The 27,515-nt window shown below is 31.1% G+C and overlaps 1 protein-coding gene across 3 annotated transcripts in view; it reads right to left on the bottom strand.

The window, feature by feature from the left end:
- The window catches only part of LOC127710509 (VWFA and cache domain-containing protein 1-like), a 165,492-nt gene that overhangs the window by 113,441 nt on the left and 24,536 nt on the right, over positions 1-27,515 (bottom strand). The window contains exons 11-24 of one of the 3 annotated variants that reach the window (XR_007986212.1): positions 26,767-27,040; positions 25,626-25,737; positions 24,299-24,479; positions 23,402-23,538; positions 20,606-20,772; positions 19,438-19,548; positions 18,439-18,540; positions 17,130-17,232; positions 15,909-16,004; positions 13,432-13,566; positions 12,544-12,641; positions 10,388-10,507; positions 8,006-8,142; positions 4,067-6,719 (exon numbers count right to left, since the gene is read on the bottom strand). Coding sequence is in view for 1 of the 3 variants with exons in the window: in XM_052216432.1 (XP_052072392.1) it covers positions 6,367-6,719; positions 8,006-8,142; positions 10,388-10,507; positions 12,544-12,641; positions 13,432-13,566; positions 15,909-16,004; positions 17,130-17,232; positions 18,439-18,540; positions 19,438-19,548; positions 20,606-20,772; positions 23,402-23,538; positions 24,299-24,479; positions 25,626-25,737; positions 26,767-27,040 (2,126 nt within the window). In the remaining 2 variants the exon portion in view is untranslated. Of the gene's footprint in view, positions 1-3,950; positions 6,720-8,005; positions 8,143-10,387; positions 10,508-12,543; positions 12,642-13,431; positions 13,567-15,908; positions 16,005-17,129; positions 17,233-18,438; positions 18,541-19,437; positions 19,549-20,605; positions 20,773-23,401; positions 23,539-24,298; positions 24,480-25,625; positions 25,738-26,766; positions 27,041-27,515 lie in introns of those variants that run through there. The other 2 variants (XR_007986213.1, XM_052216432.1) reach the window with 2 other exon arrangements.

The raw sequence follows: 27,515 nt of genomic DNA, 5'->3' as shown, positions 1-27,515 counted from the left end.
GATGGTTATTTTCTTATATGCAATGAAATGTTATGTGAAATTTTTTCTATAGTACTGGACAGGATAAAACTTTACTCATGCCAATTATTTCTTTATTTGAAACAAAGATAAATTCTGCACAATTTTTTGAAAAGTGCAAATTTAACAAAGACTAATAGGGGAAAATCAATGGTGGTATTACACCTAATATGGGAAGCTGTACATGCACCTTTGACCTTGTGAGTACTCTCATGTGTTAAAATTTCTTGCTATTTAAGTGAAATATTACAAATATTGAAATATTCTGAGTGGATTGAGTCTCCAAAACACATTTTATGAGAAAATTTCCTTGAAATAGGACTTTACCATGAATATTAGTTGACAGAACAAGCCATACTTAGAGTTTTGGGGAGCCTTTTCTCCTTATTTCTTATATTCTGCTATATTAGAAAAGTTTTCCTAAGAAATACTTTAATAAATATATAGTTTTAAGTAAATAAAATTATTTTTAAAGCAGTAACAACAAATTATTTACCAAAAGAGAAGCTTTTTATGTCCCACTCTGGAACGCGGTGTAAATTTAAGTTTTACGTAAGGACTTATTGAAACCTCCTTGGAGACAGTAAACTTTTATACGGATAGTTCATTCAGCTTGAATACTTCAATTAATCATTTATTACAACATTTCTATCATAAATGAGTGAAAGTTACCCCAAAATTTTTATTTATTGGCCTAAAAAGTAGAAATTTTGAGGAAATGAGAGGTATAAATGGACCAAAAGAGACCTTATAAGGCAGACAGAGGTCCATTAGTAGTATTTATCACCCTAAAGTCTTCTTTTGTATCATATTCAACTGTTTGTAGGCAGATGAGATAAATATTTGATCATTTATTGGTCCACACTATATTCTATCATGATGCGGCTTGGTTTGGATTTTTCGAAGAAATTTTGCTCGTATCGCTGTAGATGTCATCTTACATTATACTAGATTTTTCTCAAACTATTGAACTGATTATGACAAAACTTGACAGGAATGCTTGAAATAACCAGTATTACAAAGGAAAAAAGTCACATTCAGTTTATTTAACAAAAAAGTCTTCTTTAGGTGTAATACCACCAAATCATAGTACGTCACATCCGGTTGTATACGAAAAAAGGGCGGAAAAAAATATTCCCTTGCATTTGACAGTTGTAGGTAATTGATCCTACATTTCATTGCAGTAAAACATTTCTGGGTCATAAACATATATCTTGGGTATTTCAAAGCACCATTATTTTTTTATTTGGGGTTTCTATAGAATATTTTGGAAACTTGAGGTTACATGGTTACTAAAGCTTGTACACAGGTTAATAAAGGGGGGAAATTTGATTGGTTAACTTCCAGTGATGGTTATTTTCTTATATGCAATGAAATGTTATGTGAAATTTTTTCTATAGTACTGGACAGGATAAAACTTTACTCATGCCAAGTATTTCTTTATTTGAAACAAAGATAAATTCTGCACAATTTTTTGAAAAGTGCAAATTTAACAAAGACTAATAGGGGAAAATCAATGGTGGTATTACACCTTAAGATTTTGCGTAAATGTGTCGTTTTACGAATTTTCTGTCTTTTCGCGGCTGTACAACCCATGACAAAAGTTTACGTTAAACATAACTTAATTGTAATATTCTATCAAGTACATAGTTCAAACAGATGTTTCCAAAATCAGAAATCACTTAAAGTATATTTTATTATGAGGAAAATAAGTACTCAAATCGCAGCTTTTCGTTTTGTCCGAAGCACGAATGTATCCTTAACAAAGGTTAAACAATTATGTATCCATTACACGTGACTCAAGGTTATATATGTATGAATAGTTTCAGGTACTGGATACAAAACCGGAAAGCTCTCATGTACACGTAGCTTAAAAACCTCGGTACTGCTCAGTTATCAGTGATTCGACTCTAAATAAAGGCAACAGTAGTATACCGCTAATCAAAATTCATAAAACGATTGAGAAAAAAACAAATCCGGGTTACAAACTTAAACTGATGGAAACACATCAAATATAAGAGGAAAACAACGACAAAACAGAATTTCAACACTAAAATGCAACACACACAGAAACGAACTATAATATAACAATGACCATTTTCCTGACTTGGTACAGGACATTTTAGGAAAAAATGCTGGGTTGAACCTGATTTTGTGGCTAGCCAAACCTCCCGCTTTTATGGCAATGTTAAATATAACATTAGAATGACAAGATTACATGACAGGACTACAATACAAATAAATGGGAGAACATACAGGACAGAGACACACACAAATAATAGCTATTAAAAGGTACCAGGCTTATAATTTAATACGCCAGACGCGCGTTTCGTCTACATAAGACCCATCAGTGACGCTTAGATAAAAAAAGCCCGAAAGCCAAAACAAGAACAAAGTTGAAGAGCATTGTTGACCAAAAGTTCCAAAAAGTAGTGCCAAATACGACTAAGGTTATATGCCTGGGATACGAAAATCCTTGGTATTTAGAATAATTCATACTTTTGCAAACAGTAAATTTATAAAAAGGACTATATAATAGATATACATGTTAACACCGATGTGGTGACTAACCACAGAATAAAAACGAATACTTAAAACAACCTAAATCAGCACATAAAAAAGGCTTAGCCGAACAACGTATTATATGTTAGCCGAACAAATCGACGCACAATGTGACGTCACATTTAAATGTCAATAAATTTCCAAAAAATAGGATAGAGTAAAATGGTTTATAACATTTATTAAACCTACGATAATAATTTAAAAAATGATAAACAAATACAGGTTCCCTTATAGTTAGACATAATTGGTCTCAACCGGATTTTGATATTATATTTATGTCCATGTTGATCCTATAGCTCATTATGTATCAAGTTGTTCTACACCTTTTAACTGTGTGTGAACCGCCGATAACAACCACAAAGAAAGCATGTGGTAGTTGTACATGTTATAGAAGAAATTCATCGAGAGAATCTTAAAATGTAGACTGGTGACACATATTTGAGAACCTAACGTCTTGCATGAAGGATTATACCTGCCATACGGAATACAGTTATACTGCAATGTCGAACAATATGTTTTTATACAATCTTCTGTACTAGATATGAATAAGAGGGAAACTAATTTGATCAACAAACGATGTCCATGTTCCCGAAAAGAAAAATGGATATTGCGTATAACTATCTGTGCAAGCCTTAACTTAAAGTTGACGTTTGAATCATATGGCAAAATCCTAGGTACTTTTTTTATATCATTTGCACCACGTAAGTTTTGCCCTTTTAATTAAATTTCCTCCTTTAATTGTAGATTGAAAAAAATATAGATTATATGACATTTGCGGATAATCCAGTCGTGTTCCGTCTTGGGTCTAAAACTAACGTGTCTTTAAAAACTTCCTTTTCCGGATAATTACGAATTTGTGAAATCATCATGTTTTTAAAAGAATTTGGCCGAAAACATAAGAAAGCAGGTGTGATAAAAGTTACCTGAAAATTAAGCCTGCAAGGTGTTTCCCTATATGCGAACAAATCATGAACACTGTCTTCTTGTATCTTTATTATTATTTTGAATCTTGTTTTTTTACGATTTTTCGTTATTTTACATAGCAAGTTACTACGGTTACGCTTCCGAATTTTAAACTGAAAAGGCCGAAAGCTTTCAAAATTGTACACGAACAATCTACCTATATGCGAACAAATTGTTGATGTGACTTAGGAGTTGGCATAATTGTAAATTTTACTATAGGGCAGGTATAATCCTATTTTAATGAATGTCCTCTTGATAAAGCAATATGGCCGCTATGCAAATTAGCAAAGTATCCCAAATTTTGCCATATGTCGCGGTTACAGTAATCTCTTAGAAGTAGTACACAACTGCTTCTATCTATAGATATATTTCCCCGGGGTATACAATTATACCCTTGAAATCATAGAGGATTTTTGAATCTTTAATACTGAACATCACACTTGTATGTTTACTATAAATATTTTTATTCATAACAGACAATCTCGACAACCAGACAGTATAGGAGAAATAGAGGTATTTCAACCTGAAATATAAAAATGTACAAACACAAAACAAAAAAAAACAAAAATATTTTCTTCCAAAAACGCTTCTCTGTAATACATTGTATTAAAATAAATCAAATTATAATATCACTTTTTATGTGCTAGAGGTAAGTGATAGCTTGCACTTGAAAAAATTTTGAAGCGAGTACAAACGAAAATATACCATACAATTTACACCCGCCACTTGCAGATTAAGATGTTTAAATCCGAAAAGGTCTCCAATTATTTTAAAGAAATCGACATAGCTTAAACGCGTAACGCGAATGGGACCCACAATGAACTGTTTCACGAACAGAAATATTCACATGACGACTTGCTCCACAATTACATTGAAGCGGTGTAACAGGAGAGTTTATTTATACAAGCATAAATGTATTTGTGTAACTCTTATTTGTACAATAGGTGACTGATTGGAGGATAAATTGATTTATTTTGCCATACACGTAATTGTCCATCAAATTAATACAAATGAAATTAACATACTCGACAGAAATATTGTTAATCTATTAATCTAGATTGTAATTGTTTTGTTAAAATGCAGTTTAAATAATTATAATATACGGTTAACATATTTTAAACCTAGAATGTATGTTGACATAATTCTAAAGAACGACAATACTGACTGCATAAACACCAAGTGTTTCATGGAAATATTACATTTCAAGTTTTAATGTCAACTACAATGTATGAATGAACTTAACATGGCACATTAAAAATATATTTTACATTACATCAAATGGGATATGCTTTAAATCCAGTACGTTTTAAAGATCAAACCGTTCTAAGTTTTAAAATTATATAATGTTGTTGGAAATATAAGTAGTAATGCTACCCGATGTCCATTAGGAAAAAGCAATGTTAATTTTTTAAACTTAAATGTAAATTTCCCTATCAAAATATGTCACGCACAAGATATATATTCATAATAATAAAAAAGGTTTATTGGTACAAATTAAATGAACTACATGCTATTGCTAACAAAACATCGTAAGTCAATTAGAAGATAACTGTATTGTATTTTAAGCTCCGACGGCATCAATGTAAGTTTACTGGCGACGCGTTAGCGGAGCCAGTAAACGGGTATTTGCGACCATCAAATCACCAATTGATGCCGTCGGAGCTTAGATTACAATATTGTTTTCTCCATTCTAATGAAACTGACAGAAAACGACGTTAAAATCTGTCATTGTTGTCTGCGCTTGCGCGTACGTTTTCATAGCATCAATTGTGAATTGATGCCATGAAAATTGGTGACGTTATCCAATACAAATGAACGTTACAAACGATGTTGTATTAGAATGGTAGTTTATCTTTACTTACAAGACTCTGAAAGATTTTCGAGCAATTTCATTAGCGACATAGAAGCAGATATACAATGCTGTCGGGAGCGTATCCTCATCAACAATCTACGTTTTGTTTGTAGTGCCCTTTACGAAAGTTACTCAAAAAGGTGAGAAATACACACTTTAATTTGTATCATATGCTTTTGTTTTACCACATCATTAACTCCTGATTGTCTATGTAAAACTCGAAAAAACACTTAACAAAACAAATCTCAAAAAAGAAAATCTTGCTGATGAATCTATTCAAATACGATTATGGTAATAGTGAGGATGAAGAATAGTAATTTATGTGTGTAAACTATTTGATATTTTGATTAACAGGGACAAAAGTTTATGGCATCTTAATAATATTTAACATCAGTATGCTTTAAAGTAAATGCCATACTTTCGCTATATGCGTAACATTGACTAATCAAATTTAACACTCTTATGTCTTTTTTTCGACCTTTCTGTTATTTATTTTCATAAACAACGGGGTTTCGACGACTCATTGGTTCAGAGTAAAAAGTTTCGTCTTATTAACAATTTCGTAATATAATGCATTCCAAATAATATTTTAGAAGCCTATATCACAATGATTGTATTGCTTACACCTGCTTAACAAAGTTCTATATAGAATATATAACAAAAAAAGATGAACTGTATTTTGGAGTATACTATCTAGTTTGTGTATTTAGTATCAATTTTTCTATGTTTATTAGCACAACACATCTGATAGGGCAGATTCGATTGTATAAAATTCGTTATTAACAGTGACTGAAAAGAAAAAAGTTCAAAAAATGTAATCAAAAGTCATGTTCGTGAGTAGTGAATAAATATGAACAACTTTCTTTCTCACAAAAATACAAGTAGAGTATTAATCTATGTCATGAGTGTGATAGCTTCGCATAATCACAAAAACAAATCTTTATGTCAAAGGTAGACAACTTTTTGCATGATCATACGTGGTTAAATGTTGTATCCGTATAGTTGTTTTCCGGTACTGGATGTTGATAAGGATTTGTTCTCATGCAGTTTGAAGATTCGCTACTACCTGAGCAGGACATACCGTCGTTTTCAAACTCCCCCGACCCTGTCCCTTCGTCCACATGGCATGCATCAATGTATGGATCACTGTCTTTATATCGAGCATCACACAGTTTATGTCGTTTGATGCAATAAACAGCACCAACAACAGCCAACGTAACTAATATAGCAGCTAATGCAGCTAATCCACCGACAAGAGGTCCTGTCGAGTCTGGTGATGATGTGGAATCAGATGGGTTGTTTTTTGAACCAGGTGAATTAGGTACTAGAAAAAATACAATACATATATTCTAACTTTGACATAAAATGTTAGAAGCATAAAGAATTTTAAAGTACAATATTTTGTTTTGCCAAATTAGCTAGATGTTTGCTTAACTTATTGGTTGACAAAAAAGATGAAACTTTAAAAAAAAAGGTACCTTTTAAAAACAGTTTGGACTTACTTACTAAGAACCAAATATTTTTTACATTAGAACAACCTTAATTCTGTCAAACATATCTTATTCAAACACAAAAAAAGCAAACTAACTGTATAAACAAAAACAAAATTCTTTGTGGTTTATCTGTCACAATTTATTCATACATGCATTTCTATAGATACTCTCTCATATTTGTTACTTTATTATAACGCGAACAATTCCTGCAGTCGTCCTTTTACTGATTAATCAATTTTTAGTGATTACGTTAATCACATCTTTCAAGTTTATACTTATGCATTTTAATATATATCAGCAATGAATGTTGATTTAGAACCAACAAACTGCAATAAAAAAAGAAGACTCTGTTGAGGAATCAGATGGGCTGGGTTGGGATATTTCTATTCGACTTGTCAAAGAGGGGCGACAAATACCAAAGGAAAGTCAAAAATAAACTGACAACAATAGCAAATGATCACTGGATATTAACTTGTTAGGGTAACGCCGGATAAGTCTGTAGCACTCGGAGCACTGGAGTATATCCACTCGTTTTGTTTGCAATTTTTTTTATTTTCATTTTCTATCCATCATGTCCATTGTTTCTTCGATTGCTGTTGTCTTTCCGTCTCACCCCATCCCCTTAGTCATGTTAATGTTGGTAAATACTTTGAACTATTGTTTGTAATCTGAACATATATATAATTTGTTAAACGTACCGATTATGAGGTTGTCTGCATTTTGATATTGTAAAATATCAGCTGCATGCGAGTTACAATATGAATTTTTTTGTCGAGTGAGCGCAGCTTCATATTGTGTCGAACAGCTAATATTTTACTAGTTCAATATGCAGACAACTTCATAATCGATTTATCGGATTGTATGTGTGTATTTGCATGATAGAAACAAGTATTTTCTTTATTTCACCAGCAAACCGGAAGATGGCGTGATAAGATAGGGTCAATTCATTATGACGTCGGTGATATGTCCGGGTCAAAGTTATTAAGGACATATCAACGTATTTGACGTCACAAAGCGATTAAATATAATTCTATGAAGAGCTGAGCAGAATGATACAGACAGTGGGAACACCGATAAATATTAATAGATCGGAAATAAGATTTATTTATGCATTTACCTGTACATGTGTCTCTGTTTGTGGATTTTGTTTTCCCAAAAGAGCAATCTTCCTTAAGTCTGCAACACTTTGGAGTTAGTTCACTGCCTTCATCAGTAAATTCACACCATCCACACTCGGCTTCGCTGAAACATTCTCTGAAACAAAAAGAAACAGACATTGATGGTTGAATTTCTTAATATGGGTGCAATATCTTCAAAAATTAATCAGAAACAATCAAAAGAAAAATTAATACACAAAACAAAAACACGAATATGGATCACTTCCACATAAATAGAGCCACATGACAGGCTGCAACATAATACACATGAAGCATATAAAAGGCATGACAAAATTATGGAGCCGCATAAAAATACTTGATAACGATATATAAGAAGACAACAGTTACTACTGACGAAGGATGTTCCTTACAAAATTATTCAAGGGAAAGCAAAAATGACTACCATGCATACGTTTGGTTCATCTTGTATTTCAAGAGTGCCATAAAGAAGGTGAAAATTTGGAGGAACACAAATAACTTATTTATTAGTTATATTACATTTGTAGAAAATATGTTACAATCCATGACGACATGCTCGGATTATCACACAAAAACAACGTGACTAAGCGAGGACTAAATCCGTTTGAAAAGACTATAAAAAGTTAGTGATCTAAATCTAGACCCTTTCAGAAGGCCAGAATAATCTTCACTTTTCCCTTTCTATAAGTCGGACCATGTATATGGACTTAATAATAACTAAATATAACTATATACGGCAGCGTAATACAAGTCGGTGTTTTATGCACAGTAAAATGTTGGAATTTCACGTCATGTAAAAATCTATATTGAAATATGATTTCCTAATTCCTAACTCTAGCAACAAAAATGGACTGCCGTTTTGATCTGAAAAGACTAAATATACATGATACATCAGACATGCTAATTGCGATACTTGCAGTACATACTTTATTTGTTGTCAATTAAAAATTGGTAAGTGTCAGTACATATAAGAATCATGAAAATGTGATTCTGGGTGGAAAGCCAGCAATTGAAATGTTTTATATCTTATTGAGGATAATTTGTACACAAAGAATCTATCTTCAGTAACAGTGACATTGCCTTTTTAACTATTACCGTAAATAGGCTTTCCCCTTCCATATATTTTCCATCTTTATCAGATTCTTTTCAATTAAAAAGGGAAAGTGCAAGGAAACCATATGTGTGAGACATACGATCAGACGTTCGAACAAAAGAGATAACCATATCCTACCACCTTTCTTTTCGGAGAGCATCAAAATCAACATTCACGAATTATCAAGCTTTTGTCATAATAAACATTCAATAGGCATTTCAAATTGACCATACATGATTGGATTTAAAAATAAGAAAACTAAGTTACAACTCAAATAATAATCTGGTACACCAGACACGCGTTTTGACTACACAAGACTCATCAGTGGCACTCCGTACAAATCAAATACGAAGTTAAGGATGTACTTGGTGAAATTAAAAAATCTAGAATTTTATTTTGATACTATAAGTCAGAAGAGCATTAGTAAAGGAACAAAATGAGCTAAAAATATTGATAGGTTATGGAGCTCCTTTTCGAGATATTAAATTTTTTTAAATGGCGGGAAAAGGCTGAATCGGACTTTTACCTTGTATTCGCATTGGTATTATTTAGGTCTCAAATCGAAATAAATAAATAAATAAATCTAGAATCTGCTTAAATTTTGGTAAATGATCTTTTATGAGCTATTAAAGTCTTATATGAAAAGAAAAATGGGTGTTATGGGGCAAAATATTTTACCCTGTATCGTAGGAATAAAACCAAGGAGTCCGAACATCTGTCAAAAATTCCTGATCCTGACCTAAGTACATCCTTAAAAATCGAAAGTTCTTAAATGTTTGGCGAATGCGACCAATGAGTGTTAAATTGCCAATGAGAAAACCAAAAAAAGCAAACACAACAGGTGTCTATAGATTTGGTTTTAAAGTGAATAAAAAAGATGCGAAAGATACCAAAGGAACATTTAAACTCATAAGTCGAAAATAAACTGACAACGCCATGGCTATAAAAAGAAAAGGACAAACAGACTAACAACAGTACACAAAACACAAGGTAGAAAACTAAGGACTGAGCAACACGAACCGCACCAAAAACTGGGGGTAATCTAAAGTTGAACTAGATCATCAATATTTTAATGTCTAAAATTAATAATAATTTAAACAGACGAAAGACGAGTCTAGCATTATACATCTGTTATCTTTGATGTCTTTTTATCATGACCTTTACATGCTTTAACTGTATTACTTTTTCCCTCATATTTATGTTTATTCAATTAACTAAAATTGATTTTAAAACACCCCAAATTGTTAGTTTGTCATATATAGTAACATACGTTTTATCCTGTTTTTCATGACACTTTGGATTGAAGCATGTGTTTAATCCTGTGAAATCATCCGGCTCACTTCTACCAGAAGTATCTGGTACAGATGCACTACATGGGAAACTAGAAAAGCTGAAATAAGAACAGACATGGATAAATTGGATATTTAAAATTTCAGAAATTATTATTTAATGTTATTTAATATTTAATTTCAGAAATTATTACTTAATGTTATTTAATATGAGTAATTGAAAATTATGATTTCTTAAAAAATACTAAAAAGTATCGAGAAGGTAATGTACACCGGCTGGTATATCTAAAAAATCTAAAACTTGAAAAGCAACTATCACTGGTCAGTTGACAGCCGTGTTTTTGAACATTGCACATACAGATAATGTTTTATTTAAATCAATTTAGATTAAGGAATGTATCTCCCTAATGCATAACTCTGATTCCTTGTCCGGTTTGATTTGTTTTTTACTTTTACTTTTGGTCCATTTTTAATTTCATCACAATTATTTGTATTAAGTTTTGGATTTTCAAATATTTGGTCTCGAGCATCATTGAAGAGACATCAATTGTCTAAATTCGCATCTGGTGCAATAAAATAGATACCGTTAATGTTATAACACCTTTTGACAAGTAAGACGAGTTTGTTTTATTAAATAATAATTTAATTTTGGATGTAACATGTCTTATGATTGGCTGACGTTGTTTTGTTTATCAGCTCATAGACATAATTTTGTCATGTGACCGTGACGTCATCAACGTTTTTTCATGGTTTACTCCGGTTTAAAATGGAATTTAGAATTAAATTATAAGAAATGACTGTAATATTTTTTCTGTCTATTCGAAATAACATAAAAAATGTGGTGCACACTTTAAAATAACCCGCTACGCGGGTTATTTAGTGTGCACCACATTTTTGATGTTATTTCTTCATAGACAGAAAAAATAAGGAATGACTGTAATATTTTTTCTGTCTATTCGAAATAACATAAAAAATGTGGTGCACACTTTAAAATAACCCGCTACGCGGGTTATTTAGTGTGCACCACATTTTTGATGTTATTTCTTCATAGACAGAAAAAATATTACAGTCATTCCTTAAAGATTTATATTCTATTTTATTTATTCACTTATGCTGATGTTTAATGTTCTATTTCTGAAAATCTATCCCTGTTTGTAACAACAACGTTTTATATATTATGTATGTTGTAACTGGTTTGTATTTTAGTAAAATCAAATTTATTGTAGCTTATTATCATTTGTTAGTTTAATGTCCAGTGTGATTTTTCGGATTTTGAAATCTCTTTTCATATCGTTGCATCAGAACTTCTCTCTGGTTTGGTTTAATATGCACAATACAAATACACACGTTCGTTTATTGTCAAAACATATATCAATACAAATTTAACCGTTCAATGTTCGTATAAATGTATCACTTATATAATTGCAATATAATGTTTCTTCTCGGCCATGTAGGATGCATAAACACATTTGCTTGTATGAAGACTCATTGCTATTCTTTTTATGTTCCTATTGCCCATATAGTTAAGCGGTAAAAAAGATACATATTTTCTGTAAACTAGTCAGCAGATTTTTCAAAACCAAATCAATCAAATATCCTGGGAAAGAAAATGACCCACCTCTCCATCAAAATAAATGAATCCAACTAAAGTTTTTTCTCCCTCAGGAACAGTTAACCTAAGATGAATTGGGCTATTTTAAGTTCCTTTGGGTCGTATAGCTCTTCCTCTGTTTTGTTCTTATACATTTTTGTCCTCTAAATGGTTGGGTATGGGCGTTCCTGTTGATGGTAAATTCAGTAAAGTGCCCCGGACGCACGAAATTAATCAAGTGTTTTTTTGTTCGTTTATGATTTGGATGTTTTTTTCGAGATATCTTTAACCTTACAGCTCATTGTTTGGGTGTCCATGTACGGATCCGAGCGTTCCTAATCGAATTATTTCTAAAGATCCCAAAAATGAAAAACATCAACCAGAACAAGCCAAAGACAAACATAAAAGGTTCAAAAAGTTTAAGTTTGGTTAACACTTTATGTTTCTAAAATTTTCCTAATGACCTTTACATTTAGTGTGATTTCCAATTATTGAATTTAGATAACTATAATGTTTTCTTATTTCTTCGATAAAGTTAAAACTTACGCATTGTAAACGTTTAAACAAAAATGATATGATATAGTGTTATAACAGAGGCAATCACATTTTCCACACTCTCTTGCATTTGGTACTATCTGTTCATCCTGTGATAAAAATGATGTAGATATTTCATTTTAAATATATATAGACACAATTAGTAGGTTGATCACGATTAGTGATGTTTCTTTCAAAACAAATGAATTTTCGTTTTTGTAATTGTAACATACACATGTAGGTATTATTAGTAGATTAACTTAATACACATCGAAAATCTAAATATATCCAACTTCATATAACAATTAACTTTGGTGATACATTTTATTTCTTGTATGATTATTCGTTGACCATTAATAATTCGTTTATCAAAATAATAAAATAAGCTACCCATTTAAGATACTTTTTCATTTACAAGCAGTTAGTCATCCCTTCTGAAGTTTATTATGATATATTGACCATTTATTGAATATCTGTGTCACAGATGACTATGGATATATACCACTTGTAGAAACCATAAACCGATCATCATTTCCTTCCTTTTGATATTACCAAATGCAATTAAACACCAGATTTGAACTTGCACATGTGGAGTATGAACTGATTATCCTTCCCGGAGCATCTAAGTTTAACACTGTAATCGATTGTTTTCTGTGTAATGATTTTTCATTGTTGTTTGTCTTTTGTCTTATGTTTGTTGAACATGGTGTTGTCTGCTTTTACTAAACTTGTGATTTTCGATTGCAATTGGTATCTTCTCTTTTTTTTAGATCATAAAATCGGCATTTAAGGATTCTTGGCAGCAAACCAATACTTTATTAAACTTCCTGCTCAGGGAAACATCGTGAAATTATTTTGGGAACAAAAACTGTAATGCAGGAAATGACTATGTATACATACACAGGAACAGTCAATTGATAAGGTTGTTTTCTGTCTAATAATAAAAATGTTCGTTTCTGGAATTGGTCTTATTTCAAACTTGTCTTTTGTTTCTGTAAAGCCTAATCCACCTTGATGCCCTGTTAGCATAGTCACCTGTCAAACCAAAAAGTAAGTTTATATGCAGTTGGATAACCAAGAGTAGAACAAGCGCTTTTTGAAATATCCTTTACAAAATACATCTCAATTTGTTGCAGCTCTTAGTTTGTTTCTAACTATTGTTACGTTATATCGATAGCCTTCAACATGTTTAAGCTAAAAACACTTACAGTAATAGTTTTACAACATCATATGCGCATTTCGACAGTTAATGTATCTGCAGTGATGCTAGACGCCAAGCTATTTGAGAGTCCAAACCTAATTATACAGAATACACGTTGAATACCTGATAAAAAGTATATGGATTCATAATTCTATCTTTGATACTAACACTATAATTTATGTTAAATGTGAAGTCTTTTCACGTCAGAAAAAACTTTTTGTAAAGGCTCCTTCATATTCAAATTACATAGAAATGATGATTTTTTTTTATTCAACAACATATTGCACTTCTGCTGTTAACAAATTTACTTCACTAGTCCAGCATTCTAGTGACGGATTCCTGTATTTTTTACCAGAAATCCAGGGTTACTCTCTGGTAATCATTATTATATTATATTACATCTAAATTGAATCATATTATATCATTTTCAATCATGAAATAAACAAGTATATATGAAAATTCTTATTTATCGATATGTATCATATAGCTTGTTTGGTACAAATTGTTTCCGGAAATAGTAAGTTCTAACTTTCCGTTATCAATTTACTAGTATCGTTTTGAAATCTCTTCCTGGTTGAGAAACCTAACCAGTTCTAATATTGATTTAAAATATGATTATGGGCTATTCCCAGGTATGTCTAAATTAGAAATGCAAGATAGTAATTTAGATTCTTTAATAATTATAGTATGTGATATTCTATTCTTTTTTAACGATAAAATACTAAGGATAAAGAGTACCGTTATCAATTCCACGCTTATCAGTGATAGGTAAAACTATTTCTCTAAATCAGTTCCGGATATATAATTTTATATTTTCTTTAACATTTTCTCTTTTTTTTCCCCTAGATTATACGTTTTCAAACATAAAGATTATTATATTTGACAACTTTATCAAGTAGACATTTAGACTTCGTATGTTTACTAGTTGCCTGTATTTTGTAACTTTACATGAATTCTGTTTTAAATACAGAATAAACAGCTAAAGATTTTGTTTTCAGTTCAGACATATAATTTGCCTTGTATATACAAAACATTATAATTGTAATCAAATAATTAATTTCATAGTATTGCTCATTATTTATTTTATAACTCCATACTAAATTTTTCGATGTTAGAATATTTTATTAATATTCAATTTTTCTAGGGGTTTTTGAACTTTACTCCAGAAATTATCAAGAAAGAGGCATTTGAGAAAACTGTGATCATAATCATTAGTGGTGTTGCAATAATGACAATTTGAAATATTGCAGATCTTCCACTTTTTCAATATAACATTACAAGGTAGAATAAAGTGTAGCAATTGTCAACGGAACACTTTGTACTTTTTTTTTATTATCTTTTAAATAATGGAGAACAAACTTTAACATTACATTACATGAAAGACTCTTAATGTATTAAAGGTTAAACATTGTCTTTCATCTGTAAAAACCGACAGGTATTTCAACTTCATTCTGAATGAATGTGTTATAAATTTTCCTGGTGTCTACATGTTCTAAATTTTCTTTATTATTACAATTATTATTAATGATGAAATGATGATTAAATACTCAGGTAATCAACATATATCAAATAGAAGCATTTTTTTCAATGGATTTTTTATCAACAACTTTTGGAAACATTCTTTCATTTTTTTTATTATTCCATTGCCTCTTAAATTGATATTATATTCTTTTTGACTAAATTAGAAAATAAAGGCTCGTTGCGTAATGTCTTCTGCATAGGTTTGATTGTTAAATTATTTAATTGACTGACAAATGACAATTCAACCTAAATCATTTTTATGTCTTGTTTCTTTTTTATATTGCAAATAGAATAAAAAACAAGACACAGCTTTGCTTTACTTCAAAGTATCAAATTTATATTAAATTGCAAACAGTTGTTTTTTATTCTGTAAAATCAATAACATTCTGCAGCAATCAAGTTTTTGTTAAACAATGAAATAATGAATTCCGATCGAAAATTATTCTGTCAAACCACTCATGTCATTTAATATCAAAATGGCCTTGATGTTTACATAAAAGTATTAAGTTTTGTAGCCTTGATCTACTGAATAAAACGGCATCAAATGTTTAGTTTATTATATATGCTCATAGCACCCATTGTTTACTCGTGTGAAACATTTGATTATTCAGTTACATAATATGCATTCAGCTAGTTAACTAATTTGATATCTTACCCTAAAAGAACGCCTTTCTTTATTTGCTGCTACATCCTGGCATTCTTGTTTATGTAAAACTCCCTCTGTCATCAAAGCATTGGTTAGAGCAGGTTCCTTAAGGGAATTATATCTTTCATGAGTTTTTATATGACAAATATTTTAAGGTGAACATGGACGCGATACATAGTTAACATTCTATTTTCTTTCAAATGAAGATTTACTTGATTGATTATTAATTTTGTTAGTCTACAGAAATCAAATTTCAGTGCAAATAATTGCTGTCAATCTTAAACTTTTGTGTGATAGGACGAAAGAGCAATATGTTGGAACTAGTTTTTACTAAATAGAGAAAAAGTACAATCTGCGGTAGTACAACTTTCCAAGGGACGACCTCAGCTTGACCATAAAGAACCCTTTTTCCATAACGTCTGTGTGAGCCTCAGCACTGTGTCAAGGAAATATTAAGTGCTTCAAACCAGCTAAGATGACATAATTTTCCGGTTTATGTATTGCAGGCTAGACGATAACTGACTGGGTTATTTCTACAACTAGCACGAGCAATATTGAGGACACTACAGCGGGTTTATATCACTTATGATGACCAGCGGCCTCAAGTACTGAATCCGCACTTGATTACTCTTACAATTCTAAATCTTTTATTCATTAATAAGATTCATTGCATTTCAATATTCAGGTTTTTTTTTTATCAAAATATATACATCTAACAACTGAGTTTATTACTGATCAGTATAGAGTTCCTATTTGAACCCTACGATTGTTGAAGAATTCATTATTATACAAACATAAATGACTGAAATTTCGGGATATGAATTCATTAATTGCAGTTCATACATTTTCCATGTATTAACTTATTTTATTCAGTTACTTTTCCAACCATTAACTTTATCAGTGAGTATCAGCTACTTACTATGCACAAAATAAAATGAATAGACGTTCATTGACCGCATAAAAAGTGTTGAAACAATTTAGATTTTAAACTGCAATTGATGTCCAAAAATGCATTAGAAGAATGAATATAATTATCTTAATTCAAATGTTAGAGCTTTTGATTTTGCCATTCGTTAAGGGACTTTCCGTTTTAAATTTTCCATGGAGTTCGGTATTTTTATTTTTTTTTACTTTTTGTATCTTAAGACTTTTAAGGTTGGTTGAAACATGTTAAATCTAAAAATTCCTGTTCAGTTCAAAAGTATTCATACATTTGAAAAGTAATCATACCTGGACTGTAATATGAATAAATTTCAGGAACTTTTCTTTGTTTGTGCTTTCCTTAAATGTTGGATGCATTACTATAAATCCACTGTCTTCAATGATGATACATCTAAACAAACCCATGTAAAGCAATTTTAAAGATTTTTGACAATAGATACCGTTTGCTTTTTTAAATGAAATGCTTCAAACACACTTCAATTTAAAGATAAAACGTGGAAAGTCGATAAAAACTACAAACTTCCTGATCCTATTGTCATCTCTTAAGCAATATCATAACTAAATAATATGATGTTCAAAAAACGATCGCTAGATATTCATTCTGTGACTCGATTGTTGTTAATTTTTGTTGAAATATTTGTTTGTTTTTATAGTGATTAAGATAATAACACAATGTTGACTGCTGTATCCCTATTTTTTGACATTTGAATCTAGTATCTCTGTTTGTTTTGATCACACAGTGTTGTCAATTAAATGGAATTTTATGCCTGTCATACAAGTGAGAGGTTTAGCTAGCTATCAAACAAGGTTTAATCCACCATTTTCTACATAAGGAAATGCCTGTACCAAGTCAGGAACATGCAAGTTGTTTTCCCTTCGATTGATGTGTTTGAGCTTTTGATTTTACCATTTGATAAGGAACTTTTCGTTTTGAATTTTCCTTGGTGTTCAGTATTTTTGTTATTTTACTTTTTTATATACAAAATTAAATATATGATAAACTGTCAAAAGATCAAAGTAATTATGACAACAAATAATAGTAAATATGACAACACATTATAGCAATAATGACAACACATAGCAATTATGACAACACATTATAGCAATAATGACAACACATACGGTTATGACAAAACATGCCATTATTCGTTTTTTTGCATGAAAATACGGATACTGTTTTATTAGAATTAGCTGTAATAATATTTTGGAAATAAATAGGAATTTAGGTATGCATCTGCTTCATTAATATCTCTGATTCCATGTACGGGATTTGGTACTTTTTAATTTAATCAGCTCGTTCGTCGTTTGTATAAAGTATTTGAATATTCAAGTATTTTGGCCTTATAGATCATTGAAGACACATCGACTGTCGAAATACGGATCTGGCGCAGTGAACTGTCAAAGTTAAAGTTATTAGAGGCAAGGAAGAAATAACATTTTCGAAACACATATAGATAGATGTTTGAAGGATAATAACTTGTATTCTAGAAGAGAACGAGGTAAGTATACCTGATCCATGAAGAATACTAACTGACGTGCAAAAAAAGAACACAATGAGTATACTTGGTCAATGAAAAGATGTTAGAAAAATAATTACCTGTATTTTGGAAGAAAACACGATGGGTATACCTGTTCAATGAACCAGCTGAAATATTGTAGTGGGAAATCTGTTCCTACGACAGCTGTTACTTGTTTTGAACTAGATAACAGAAAGAGAGAAAACTATTTGGTAGCACCACCCACACCAAACGAAAGATAAGTAAGAAAAGGAAGGCATTTGTTTTCGAAATTATAGTTGATTTGATATATAAAAAAAAGTTATTTTCTTTTCTTATATACTTTTTTGGATGCCGTGTCAAAAAGTATAGTTAATATACATGTACATCACTGAACTAGTATACATATTTGTTGAGGGGCCAGCTGAAGGACGCCTCCGGGTGCGGGAGTTTCTCGCTGCATCGAAGACCCATTGGTGGCCTTCGGCTGTTGTCTGCTCTATGGTGGGGTTGTTGTCTCTTTGACACATTCCCCATTTCCATTCTCAATTTTACATCATATTACTTATATTTTTTTTGTGTATCTCCCAAAGCTTGAAAAGTGTAAACTTTGATTTCTCATATCGCCTGGAAATTGTCATTGAAACATAAGTAGGATGTGAAATTTATTGTTCTCAAAAGTTTTTATATTGACCGAAACATGTGCAGTCCTGTTGATATTATACAATGAAAAAAAAAAAATACATTGTCTCGTAAAAAGGAAATACAAATAAGATTTGTGTTCAGGTTAGATATTTCCGATAAAACAACATAGCCCTTTACACAACATCGCCACATTATATAACAGAGATACAGAATTACCATCTTGTTCTATTTCAACAGAATAGTATGTTCCTCTTTTTTATGTCTTGCTCATTTTGGCAACATTGACTAATATTTACATCGCTATTTTGAACTTGTAACCTTTTGAATATACAGCTAACGAACCTTTTATAACTGGTATAACAATTTTGTTATTTACTGATATATGCGATTCTTATTAAGGTCCTTCAAAACTTTTGTAATGGTGTATAAAGAATGACATGACTGAAACATCTTACTTTCTTTTGTATATTGTATGCTCAAGAGAAATCAAAATCCCTGATCCCCAAGCGTCATCGTATGGCGGAGTGACGAACATTGTTTCGGGATGTGCAACGGTTTGTCTAAACCTGAAAATTTAATACACACACCAATGAGCAATTAAAGACAGAACTCGATATGTGAAAGAAAATAATACGGATAAAAACAGAAAACAAACTTTAATTAATGAATCAGGTTACTAGTACCACAAATAAGAATACACTTTTAAACCACACAAAAACTAAGCACAGGTGCATGGAAAATATAAACACATTACATTGCCCTTTTTTTTCATAACAATTAAACATCTAGCAATTATTAGACAATTAAAAGGGGACGATCTGATGTTGGGTTTTTTTTGCAACCAGTAATACAATGAAATTTTTTCGACTGTCATATAAGTGGGAGGTTTAGCTAGCTATAAAACCAGGTTTAATCCACCATTTTCTACATAAGGAAATGACTGTACCAGGTCAGAAATATGACAGTAGTTTTCGATTCGTTTGATGTGTTTGAGCTTTCGATTTTGCCATTTGATAAGGGACTTTCTGTTTTGAATTTTCCTCAAAGTTCGGTAATTTTGTTATTTTATCTTTTACCTACTGTAAATTTTGAAATTATTGCGATGTTTTTATTATTGCGAAAAATGCGACAGGGTTATAATCGCAATAATTTAAACTCGCATTTTGAAATTTTTTATATGAATTTAACAGGATTTTTCTCAATATCGCAAAATTAAAATCGCATTTTAGTCCAAAATGACAAAATCGCAATAATAAATGCACGCAATAATTTCTGAATTTACAGTATACATTATAAATGAACGACTCATTTTGGTTTTTTGAACGTTTATTGTTATTCTGTTTCCTCAGGTGGATGCGTTATAAGGTGAATTCCAAGATATGTATTTTTATCGATTACTTAAGAAGCAAAATAAAAAGTAAAACAAGTATTTAAAATGTTCTAAAACCTTCACGCAGGAAAACAAAAGTGGGTCGTTGAGAAATTATTTGATGTTTTTGTTTCAAGCTAAAAGTACCTAAGTAGCTGTTCTCTCAAGATAAGTGTTCACCAAATGGACTAATATTGATATTTTGCGTAAAAAACACCCCTTGGCAACAAAGTCAACACTAAATTATCCCTTACCATGCTCGTTTTTTGTGATCATATGTTTTCTCTAATGATACACCTGGATAGGCACGCATGACGCCAGATTTAGTTCCTACATATCTCCATGCTAGATGAGATGATTTGGTTCTCTTCCAGAATTTGTCTAGTTCATACGTTGCCCAAACATCTGGTCTAACTGATTCCTAAGATATAAAACAATTTAATTTCATCATACAAAAACAAACTATTATTTCTAAGAAACGTTGATTTCAACATTCACGTAACCAATTTTTCTGCTACAGATTTTGACAATTAATGTTTCGTCAATAATCATGATTAACAAGATGATGTTCGAGGTCAAAATATGTGAAAATCCAAAACCTAATGCAAACGTTCAGGATCTGATCAAGCATTGATCTGACTTAATTATTTCATGTTTAAAGTATTTGGATCTTTTCTGTCACGTATTGACCAATTGCCGCCTGAAACGATCGTGTTGATGGTAACATGATCTAAAATATCATTTATTTATGGAAATATTTAATCAAGATAAGAAGAAGTATCAGATATAATACTTGCGGTAAATTCAGTACTGTTAAGCCATTTCGCTCGAACTCATTCAGTACTGTTTATATGAACTAAAGGATTGATTGATTTGTATAAGCTTAACTTTCACTGACAAATTCTTCGTGTATAATCAGGACGAGAACAAATTTACAATATGTTTAAAGGGTAGGTGCAAACTTGGTTGACTGGGTAAAAGGAATATAATTTGATACTGTCAACTTCAAAAAAGGATATGTTAAATAGAAGCAAAATGTTGACTTCTTAATTTTTTGTATAGTTACGTGCTCGTTCTAAAAGTGTGGCAGTCACCTTTCCGTAGAATGACCACACTCCAACTGGACGTGACTGTGTTTTTTCACATCCCATATTACCAAACGGAGAACTCCCCTCTTTGTAGTGAGTTTAACTGCTGGATTAAAGCAGTCAGAGTGATCAAAAAGACAAATGACAACAGATCCATAGAGGTCAACATGAGTCCTTTATGAAAGGAAAGTTTATATAAAATACAGGTGATTTTCTACATAACTAAGGAGAAATGCTTTACTAAGTCAGGAATATGATAGTTGTTTTCCATTCGACTGAGCTTTTGATTTTGCCATTTGATAAGGGACTTTCAGTTTTGAATTTTCCTTGGAGTTCGGTATTTTTGTTAATCTACTTTTTTCATACGATTTAAAAGTTATAATTTTGCATTGTTTTATAGCCAACACTTTACATTTTCAAAAAGCATCAGAAAATAAAAGACATTAAGGTATTTTGTCTTTTAATTAGAGAGAGATTACAAAAAATAATGTGTAATACTAAAACATTGAAAGAAAATTAATTAATGGTTACGTAAAATCACAGTATTTAGTCTAAAGTTGATACTTTTTATATTTAGTTTATCAATAGTATTGTAAATTATATTTATACTTCACAAGGAGTATGCAATTGTTGAAGGTAATGTAACAAGCAATTGATTGTAAAAAAAATTTGTGACACCGGCCTAGTAGTAAGCACTCTTGACATGAAAGACCACTATACGATATGTTTTCTGTAAAAAAAAATGTTTATTGAATGTACAAATATTCGAAGCACTAAGGTTTGTAAACCCCACGTCTTACATGTAGATAGCATATGCCAGATTTGGCATGATTTTATGCGTTTTGTCGTAATTAATTCTCTTAAACTTGTATGAGATTTGATGTTCATTTTTTTTTTATTTGAGCATCAAGTGATCACAATTATGTAGAAGTACATGATGAATTAGAAGAAACTGTAATTTACATACTAGTATAATCAAATCTCGTATTCCATATGAAATAAGCTTTGTGTTTTTAAACATATGTATCATATCTAATTTAACATACTTGAACATATCTTATTTGGCAAATAGATTAATCTGTCATACAGAATTGAGAAAAAACGATATGGTGAAATACTTCCCGACACAAAATCATACCACTCGCCTAGAAAACACGAACGAAGAGCAAATCGTTGTTCTTGCCATTCCTCATAACAAAGTCACTATTAGGCCTTCAACATGGATAAAAAGCTCTCACATTACTGTAAGTTTGAGACGGGTCCTAACATTGGTTTTCTATGTTTTGATCACGGTAATCATGCTTCATATTCATACTTCATCGGTTTTGATATGATATGTTGACGTTTTTAAATCGAACTAGTCTCATTGTTTAATAGTTGTAGTAGGATTATTTATTGTTATTTGGCGTTTGAATTCTTATTGTACTTTAACCTTATGCAAACATACACAAATCTATCTAAACACTTTTTTCAGAGAGAAACATAACTTTTTTGAATTATATACTGATTCCAGAAGGCAATTTTCAAGCATTCATTATTTGCTCCTGTTTATTTTTATTGCATATTGTATTTCTTGCAGTTTTCATTTAGTTAAAAAGAAATTTTCTTTTTTTATACTTGCGCTTTCTGAGTCGATATATAACTACAACTTTTCCGTTATGTTTTTTATTCCTCGTTCGTTTTGACGTTGCAAAAATGGTAAACATCTTGCATCTTCAAGTCTTCTTAAAACAATGACTTCATTTCGGCTATACCTTTACAGAATCTCAATCACAAACGTCATTGTGCATCTTCTATTCTTATTTCGAGCCGATAAAGAGGAAGGGCTTTTTTAGAAAATTAATAGACTGCCATCAAGATGGTTTGGATTCGTGAGCTCACAGTTGTTCTGTTAATATTGTAAGAGGATTTGCGTTTTCCAAAGAAAGTTTTATTTCAGATAATACTGTACTAAAAAATTACCTGAAATCCTGGATTTTCTGCCGAAGTTGAGGTAAAAAATCGTTTATAGTTTTCTATATCTACGGCTGTTTCTTCTTTATCAGTGTACTGAAACGGATACACGAAGGCAGATGGGGTAAACTTGATGCTGGTTCTTTCTGAAAAGCATATATATTTTCGTATCTTAATCCCTCATGGATAACCCTGATTCATTGTTTACGTTTGCCTCTACTTTTGACATTTTTGGTAACGTTTCGATGTTCAAATATTCTAGCCTCGAACATCGATGAAGAGGCATTAATCGACGTAATGCGCATCTGGTGCAGAAAAATTTGTACCTTTAACGTTGTTAATGTAATGATCACAATAAAACACTATTTTTTATTTTGTAGGTTTTTTGTCGCGTCGACATAAACAATATTTCTTTTTAAAAAAAAAAAAAATATACCGGATGTGAAGTTTCGAATCAAAAATATTTGATTTGACGTTTACATATAATATACAGGATGCGACGTTTTAAAAGAAACTGTAAGAGTAAGCTTCCGTCTGAGATCTTGAGCAAAATTTAAATGTAAAAAACAAAGTATATTCAAACAATATTCCAATATCTAATAATAATAAAAAAAATTAGAAAAGATTTCATCGACTATAATATTAATATGCATGATAAAAAAAGAAGTGTTTGTATTATCAGATTATTGTCTCATTGATGTATACCTAACAAATTCTTCGTGTTAATATTTCGAAAACAACAGGGTACTAAGGAAACTTTTTTCCTAGAAGATGGCGACCGTCATTACATAAATTTCGTTCTCGATATTTTGAGTTAACACTGTGTTCTGCATCCTTTGATCATATATATATTCGTGACAATCATTGTTCAGAATATAAACGAACAGAAATTGTTAAGTTACAAACCTAATGTTACCCTCCTTGAATTGAACCTACAGTCAAGAAAATTGTCAGCCGAAAGACTCCTATTGTGGTACATAAAACAATTCTTCAAGTCATCACTGGATATTGGGAAATTACTTTCAGAAATTTTAGAATGTTTTTCATCTCCAAGTACAATGCAAATGGAGAAGTCTATATTCTCTACCTATTAAATATATTACCTGACGGAATTATAACAAATATAAGCAATGTAAATGAAAAAAGTTGATTTTTATACGTGCATAATTATAATAATCAAATTTTACTTACTAATTATGTATGGTTTGGCGAAATATTTATTCCATAATGTGAATTTTATAAAGCTTATAATATAAAGGCTACCATATTTTTTTGACATGAATAATGTAAAAATAAACACTATGTAACTCAACCCAATAACATATTTTACTCTTTTATTTTTCGGCTTTAACCATGTTCAAATGGTTTCTGTTTTAATATCGCGATTCGTATGACATCTTGAAACGGTTTGGAACCCCGTCAAACTATTCATACATTGTAACCAACATGTATGTGTAATGAAAGTAATACTCCGGATTTTCGATATCCTTCATATCGTAGTTACTGGAAGGCATATTGATATATAAAAACTGATTCAACTAAGAGGCAATAATAAGGAACACATCATAGTCCCTTTGTTCCGTTATTTGGAATTACAAAATAGTTCATTTATACTTTCGATAATATTTGGCTCTATGCTACTTGTCGACGAGCTGTACGGTTTGTCATTGACATTAAATAATCCGTTGGACCAAAAAGAGACATCCGTAACCCTCATGAAACTTTAAATAAGTTGTTAGCCAAGGGTCAGATTATTTGAGGCAGTACTTGAGGACTTGAAAATTAAGGTCATCCAACCGGCCAAAAGTCATGACATACACAATTCTCTAGACTAAAAGAATAAACGATAATTTCAAGAACTACAAAAATTTGCATGAACATTATCTAAAGGTTCATCTAGTAGCATCCATCTAAAGTTCTATCTTCATAATTTAAATTAAAAATGTCGAATGTGTGAACGTTTGGATCTCAAAATCGGAATGCGCAGGCAATTTCCACAAATTTTGTTTTGTGTAGATAAAAGCATTCTTAAAACATTACAATTGGTCAACGGCCAATAAACTTGTATTACATTTTATTTTTGTACTGGAAAGTAAACATAGGTTTTCTATTTTAAAGGACAAACAGTGCTTGAGATTTTATAAATCTAATAAATCGTATAGCAGGAAAAGGAATTAACAAATTTGGCAATCCATTCTTGCATTTACCATAAACTTATACAAAATACACTTACCGGACTCCAATAAAATGTTGCATTTACAATCCGGAAACTGGTACCATCATTTATCAAATTACCTCGTGGTATTGTAAAATAGGTGAGAAGTGTCTTATTGCCGGGCAGTCCACTACAACAAAAGAACGCCTCAAAGATACAAACATTTGGTCTTGTAACAGATGATGTGTTTATTGATTGCAGTTGACTTTGAACTTACTTTCAGAAACGAATAGAACTCTTAAATCGATATTTTGTGTCCTTAATCTTTTTTAAGTGTTTTTTTTTTCCTTCTGGCCGCTCAGATGAGTGAAACCCTTTCCATCTGATTTCTACATATTGTTCTTATGCTTTATTCCGCGTCTTTTTGTTTCTCGTGGATAGGTATCATCTCACTGGCAATCATACCTCATCTGTACTATTATTTGTCTGTTTGTCTTTTTATTTTTGGCCATGGTATTGTCAGTTTGTTTTCGATCTATGAGTTTGACTGTCCCTCTGGTATCTTTCGTCCCTCTTTTATCTCCTTTTTTATGATGATTTGGTATACGAGACTCGCGTTCTAACATATTTTTGATAACAACCTAAAGATAATACATGTACTATATTATCTTCTATTTCTTCTAAACAATTTGCCTTGCTTAAAAAATAAAAGATACTAAGAGGACCTAAATGAAAGGAACACAGTTAACAGAACAAAAAATAAAAAAAAAAGTATCTTGAATATCCAAGTTATCCTTCGTATCCGATATTGGCATTGTTTCCATTAGAAACTAAATTCTATACCAACAACAGGTTACAATTAAAACTACGAATGATTTATAGGCATATTCGCCTTGTATTTATATACACTAAAGTAAGATAAACTTCATCACATGTTGCAAGGTCCTTTCGTTTCTTTTCTTGTTTTGTGACCTTCGAATATTTCGCATACCTTCTTTTAGTTTCACATTTCCTCATTTTGTATGGATACATATTTGAAATACAAATATAAGGACCGTTTTTTCATTGTTATTTGTATCTGTTTATTGGTGAAATATTTGCCTATCATTGCTATATTATATACAAATGTGACCGGTCTTTTTTCACCAAACAACGATAACGAGTATACTATTATATTTCCGAGATATGATTGCTCTCATAAGTGTGATATGCAAACTACCTTTTGATATTAGACATTATACTGTCTGATCCAGGTGATCTTTCTAAGGTTGTGATGTCAACTAGTACAGGGTCAGTTTCCAAATATGTAGGGTCTGGAAGTAAAGGGTGAACGATTGTCCGGCCTGTCTTGTCAATCATGAAAGCATATGATGAATTTCCTTCCTCGAAATATTCAACATCTTTTAACAGTTCACTAACTTTAACATCCGTACATGCAATACCGTTAAATCCATTGGTAATGCTGACTTGTCGACACATCGACGTCATTAAACCTAGTTTGAATAATAAACACAAACGTTAGGGAAACAAACAATGTACGTCATAAACAAGATAATAAAACCAAACTAACGAGTTTTGCAATTACGAAATTCAAAGAGCTTGTCTGTTATTCCAAGAAAATAAGCAAGACTATATCAAGGGGTTTGTTTTTGATACCGAGCTTAAAAGATAAGAATGTACCATTGTCTTTGATAACGAGATAAAAGATAAGAATGTACCATTGTATTTGATAACGAGATAAAAGATAAGAATGTACCATTGTATTTGATTATGAGATAAAAAAGATAAAAATATATCAATGGACTTTTCTTTGATAACGATATAAATTGTTAGAATATAACACGGGCTTATCTTTAATAACGAGATAAGAGATGAATAAATAGGTTTTATATTGAGTGAGAAGTTGATATCAAGCGATATCCAATTCTCATGTCAGAGTTGTTAAACCTATTTCTCTTATGGTCAACA

This window comes from Mytilus californianus, unplaced genomic scaffold, assembly GCF_021869535.1.
Source record: "Mytilus californianus isolate M0D057914Y unplaced genomic scaffold, xbMytCali1.0.p SCAF_8, whole genome shotgun sequence".
NCBI classification, from domain to species: Eukaryota; Metazoa; Mollusca; class Bivalvia; order Mytilida; family Mytilidae; genus Mytilus; species Mytilus californianus.
This window is presented reverse-complemented; position numbering and strand designations above follow the sequence as displayed.